This window comes from Maylandia zebra, linkage group LG15 (assembly GCF_041146795.1).
Source record: "Maylandia zebra isolate NMK-2024a linkage group LG15, Mzebra_GT3a, whole genome shotgun sequence".
Classification (NCBI taxonomy): domain Eukaryota; kingdom Metazoa; phylum Chordata; class Actinopteri; order Cichliformes; family Cichlidae; genus Maylandia; species Maylandia zebra.
In genome coordinates this window covers 34694951-34700772 of record NC_135181.1, presented here as the reverse complement: position 1 = coordinate 34700772, position 5822 = coordinate 34694951, and the positions used below count along the sequence as shown (strand labels likewise).

Below are 5822 nucleotides of genomic sequence, written 5' to 3'. Positions count from 1 at the left end.
TTCAGTTTACTGTAGTTTTTGAAGTGTTTCTGCCCTCAGTGAATGCTTTTACCTGGCGCTTCTTCAACATCCAGTGAGGTTTTTACTCTGAACCTAAGATTCAGATTAGTTTAAAATAATAACATATGACAGACGCTTGAGTCACCAGGATTTAGCATGAAATTGTCATTTTGGTGGCAAATATCTGGCTGCTAGTAGCTTCAACATCCTCAGGATGTCACTCTTTCACTTTTCATTTTTGAAAGAAATTTGAAGAAAATCTCAGAAACTAGTCAGTGTCCGTCAAAGACCCAGAGAGAGAGAGAAGGGCATTTAAATTTTAAACAACTCACCTGCCACTTTATTAGGTACATTTGTTCAATTGTTTGGTAACATATATGTGCAATCATCCAGTCACATAGAACCAACTCAATGCATTTTAGGCATACAGTTCAAACCAGACATCTGAACGGGGAGGAAAGGTAATATAAGTCACTGTAAATGCAGCTGATAGGCGGGCCTGATGTATTTCAGAGACTGTTGAGCTATTGAGATTTTGCCATGCAGCCTTCTTTTGGAGAATGGTCTCCAAAAGAGCAGCAGTTCTCTTATCAAAAAGCCTTAATGATAACTGAGATGAGAGGGCGTCAGCAATTAAAATGATTACATCTTAAACAACCAAGGTATGCAGAGGAGCATCTCTGAGTGCACAACACACTGAGTCCTGAAGCAGATGGGCTACAGCATCAGAAGATCGCAGTTCAGTCAGCTAGAAACATTAAACTGAAGCTATAATTCACCCAGGCTCACAAAAACTGGACAGCAGAAGATTACAAAAAATGTTCTCTGGTCTACTGAGACTCAGTTTCTGCTGCAAGATTGAGAGGCTTATACTGATGGCTCATTTAAACACCACAGCCTACCTGAGCATTGTTTCTGACCATCTATCCCCTTATCACCACAGTGAACTCATCTTCTGATGGCTGCTTTTAGCAGGATAACACATCGTGTCACAAAGGTCAAATCATCTTAAGCTGCTTTCTTGAACACTACAGAACATGGCCTCATAACAGTCACTGGAAGCATCTGTGGGCGTGGGAGATTCTTATAATTTCAGAATAAAATATTGGTACAAATATCTACAAAACAGCTGGTTGAGTTCTGCTCGGAGTTGACAACATCCAAATAAGTGATTCAGGCAGCTGTCATGATTTGGAGCTATCAAAATAAAACTGAATTAAACTGAACTGAATAGATGTGCTGGATGAATCTCGTCCACTGCCACGAAGGTCAGAAACATTTTGTCCTAAAATGCTCTTGTTTCATTTGTAATTGCACAAATAACCAGCAGAGGGGGAAATCCTCCAGCCTGATGCTTTTATACAGAAATCTAAACAACAGATGAAATTATACTGCCAAAATGTGTTAATGCAACACTGAATCACTAATTCTGAACAGCAAGATAAAATTACACTCCTTAAAGGGATCATTTCCATAAAGTGGCAGAGAAAAAAAATAACAGGTAAACAACAGGTAGTTTCACAATCATTCGAAAACTAATCTTAATGTAACTGCCCTTCATGAAACTGACCATGAAGCCTGACCTGTTTAACACCTTATTTACTGTAGACTACATGTGACCTTCATTACGTGCAGGTAAAAACCCCCCAATAAAAAACAGCGAGGCTGGCTAAAATATGGAGGAAACAGTGTTTATTGCCCAGCAGCATTTATTTCAAACACAACCGCATAAAGCCGAATAACTGTAGGCTAGAGGTGATCGCAACAGTCAGCGCAAACAGAAAGATTACACTCTTCTTCACATTTAAAACAAGAACACATTTGCAGTAAAGACTCGGTAGAGTATTAAAAAAAGAAAGAAAGAAAGAGAAATACACAAGTGTGCAGGTTACAGATAATAAACACTGATTAATTCCTCATGTGAACCCAGCAGCGGGCGACATTCGAGTTTGTCAGCAACATGCAAATTGTTCCCTACAGAAATCCACAGCATGTAGGCTATAAGTGTAGATCAGATCTCATGTATCAAATATGGGTGTGGTTGGCGTTTTCCCTTCTTCTTTTTACAACCAAATCCCTCATATTTTAAGAATATCAGAATCATAAATGTGTATATTATCGTAGAAACACTGTCTGTCTGTTTGGTCCAGCTGACGACTGCATATAAGCAGTCAGTAAACACGTATACGCGACTCTTTCTCCCATTAGGAAAGCCCATGGCATCATTTCATTGAAAATACTGGCAGTTTAAAGCTGCCTTGTTCAATAGTAAACATACATAGAATTAGTTATGTAGAATATATTAGAGGCAAATGCCCTTCATTTCGGCACCAAAATAAATACACCAATTTGACTTAAAAATCAAATACATCATATTGATTTGTTCTATCCGCCAAGTGGGGGCGAGTTTGAACAAATGGTCGAGGAACGCAAACACAGTTTGACTTGCTGCTGGCTGGTATCCGCGCTGAGGTCCATGTGTTGATGTATTTTGTGCCAGGTGTGTTTTACGTTTGATCAATCATAAAAGTTCAGTTTTCTTTTCGATTTTTTTTTGTTAAACAGACGAACATGAATGTACAGTTTTGGCCTACGTGGCCTGGCATTCATCCCCTGCGCGTAACGGCACACATCTGGGCTACGAGACACACGGAAACCCCAACATTAACAAAGTCCAAGGAGCTTATAAGCTGGTCAGTGGCCCAACAGCAGGTTAGTCCCTCCGACTAGTGCACTTGAACCTCGTGTGGCAGCAGCTGGCAACCGCTGTTCACATGGGTGAGCACCTTCTGCTTCAGCTGGGCCACTTGCTCCCTCAGCAGGCTAGCTGTCGAGGCCAGGTCGGTGTTTTGGGTTTTCAGCGATTTGACCTTGTCCTCCAGCCTGGAGATGCGCTCCAGTTTGCGCCTCCGACACTTGGAGGCTGCGATTCGGTTCCTGAGCCTCTTCCTCTCGGCTTTGATGCGCTCCTGAGAGTCCATGTCGATCGGAGACAGCGGCGGGCTCTCTCCGAAGCTCTGAACGTCGGGGACCGTCTGAGGCTCCTCCTTCAGCGGCTGGACCCGAGACAGCTCTGGCTGCGGCGGGGCTGCCCCTAAATGATGTGACGGAGGAGGCGGGAAAGGGACCGTGTCCGTGGTGTAGTTGACAGTGGTTCCCAGCGGCCCACTGCCGTAACTGTTCAGGTTCGTGTACACCGGTAGATCCGGCTGCACGGTGACTGGGGCGATGTTAGCCCCGAGATCCAGGGTGCTGCTGGGCGGCGCGCCTCCGTTCAGCTGGTTCTGCTTGTGTAAATCCTCCAGCGCCTTCACGAAGCCCTCGGCGAACTCCTGCTCGTCCGTCACCGTCTTCGGGTAGAGGAACTGGGAGCTGGTCGGAGTCGTGGTGACCATTCCGTTGGACTGGATGATTAGCCTTTCCAGCTCTGGAGAGGCCAGCTTGAGCAGCCCAAGGTCCGGGGAGCTGAGGATGCTCTCAGCGTCGCGGAGGTGCGGTTTCAGGTCTGCGTCGTCCGCCAAGCTCAAGTTAATATCCTTCTTCATCATTATTTCCGTGGGTACAATGACAAGTGGCGCTGCTCGACACTCCCTCAGAACTGTGTCCTGCCCATAACCTCACAGAGACGAACCGCGCCGGGAATGATCTGCTCTTAAAATGAATACAACACTTGCAACACTTGTGTGAACACCCCGTGTCGCTCTTCTCCTCTCCTACAGGATCTGAATACACGCCCGCGCGCACCGCCCCGAGCTTTTCTAGCCTGGCACGTTCCATTATGTCACGCCGGAGCGCGCGTATTGGGTAGAAATTACGTTTTCCAGTCTTATATTTGAATAAAAGGACGGGCCGAGCAGAGGATGCAGACAGAGGTCTCACTCAGCGTTGGTTTCAATAGTTTCTCTCCCACCCTGGTTATTTAGTCTCCACTTTGATTTATGAGTCATCCAGTTTAAATCGAGCATTACGCACACCTAAAAGCAGATCACTAACAAAAGTGGCTCAGAAATGTGTGCCGTGGACAGACTGAGTCACCCTGTTAAAAGTGAAGTAGTTTGTAATTACAGTTAGATCGATAAGATAAAGGCACACTCTTTTATAGTTGTGCACTTGTCCACCACCACAGTGGATTATTAAATCAAATGATCAATATAAGACTGAAGAGCAGACTTTCAGCTCTAACTTGAGGGATTAAAAAATCTTACTTTAACTGCATTTTATAGCTTTTTGTTGATTGTAATTTTAGATATGACGACCAAAGTCAGAAAAGTCTGGATGAGGCTTAAAAACAAATAAACTAACAAACTATTTGGTTTATTATTGTCAAAAAGGAATGCACTGACCAACCTGGCTTTATATATATATATCGTTAGCTTCATAGCATAAGTGCCTAAGTCATTGACTTAGTCAAATGACTTAGGCAATTATGCTATGAAGCTAACGATATATGTGTGTGTGTGTGTGTGTGTGTGTGTGTGTGTGTGTGTGTGTATGTATATATATAAATAAACCAGCGGTTGTAACGAACAGGAAGGCCAGATCAAACCAAACTTTTTAGACAAAGAGCCTGCACAGTTCTATAAACATGACAGATGAAACCAGAGTTAAGTTGGACAAAAATGATGGGAAGAGAAAAGAAACAGCTCATGATCAGGGGAGTAACACATTATCTGTCAAACACTGTAGACATAGTATTAAGGATATCAAATGGTTAATGCCTCAAAGCATACTGCAAGAGCAACCCAAGAGTTGCTCAAGGAAAAGAAATGAGATATTCTTCGATGGCCAAGTCAGTCACCTGATCACAACCCAACATGCTTTTCAGTTATTAAATACAAAACTGAAAGTACAAAAACCCACAACCAATCAGCAAAAAAGTGGCTGCAATGAAGGCCTGACAGAGCACCTCAAGGGAGGACAGAATTTTTATCCAAGCACTGAAAACAATCCTTATATTTAAAATCATGTTAAGTTGTTGAATGAATGGTGAGCCTGTGATAACGAGGGACCTGTGTGTAAAAATGGCTTTAATTCCAAAACAGTATTTTTTTTGTAAAACTTCTCAAACAGCTGAAAGTCTACAAACTGTAAACGTTGATTGATTTGTCTTTTTTTGTTGTTTTCTGTTTTTTAACTCAGTCTTCAAGAGAAACAGTAGAATATGTTAAGCCTTATATAATATTCCAGATTTTCTGTATGCTGTTAAACATGTAGTGCTTTTACTCTCATTCTACCACAAACTCCAGTCACAGCGAGGGACAAAGTCAACTTATGTGATTAAACATGTGAACCATGAGTTTGTTGGGGTTTTACAGAAACCCTGCTGTCCACAAGTGATCATGCCACATTATTTTTTAACACTTGGATTAAATGTTATTGCAATTGTTGCTGTTTATTGCTGTAGAAAGGAAGCTGGACAGGCCTTTAAACCACTCACTGAGAAAAGGGGTTTAGTGGGTTTTCCCAAAACACAGCAACAGTGGCAATAACAGAGTGCACGTCATTCCTCTTGCATGTGAAATGAAGTCAACAAAAACACAACATGTACCATGGTAAATAACAAATATTGTAACTTGACGATAGCTGCACTTCAAGCTTAATATGATTTAAACTTTAATCAAATGTAAAACAAACCCAGTAATGATTAAAGATCGTGTTGTACCAGGTTCATTTTCTATCAAATATATTTTTAAAAAATGATAACAGCAACACTGCACATTAAAATGGAAATGTCCCTTTGCACAATTCTGGATACGAGTTGTGGTGACCCATTGGTGAATCTGTGTGCTCAGACTTAATACTTTTCTCAGAAAAGAGCGTTC

General features: G+C 42.2%; 1 protein-coding gene across 1 annotated transcript; it reads right to left on the bottom strand.

Annotated features, from left to right (window-relative positions):
- Positions 1-1675: 1675 nt before the first annotated feature.
- Positions 1676-3884, bottom strand: LOC101484003 (transcription factor JunD). Its single transcript, XM_004564795.5, has one exon. It carries the CDS (start codon positions 3546-3548, stop codon positions 2727-2729), a length of 822 nt encoding a protein of 273 aa, XP_004564852.1. The 5' UTR covers positions 3549-3884; the 3' UTR covers positions 1676-2726.
- Between the last annotated feature and the right edge of the window lie 1938 nt (positions 3885-5822).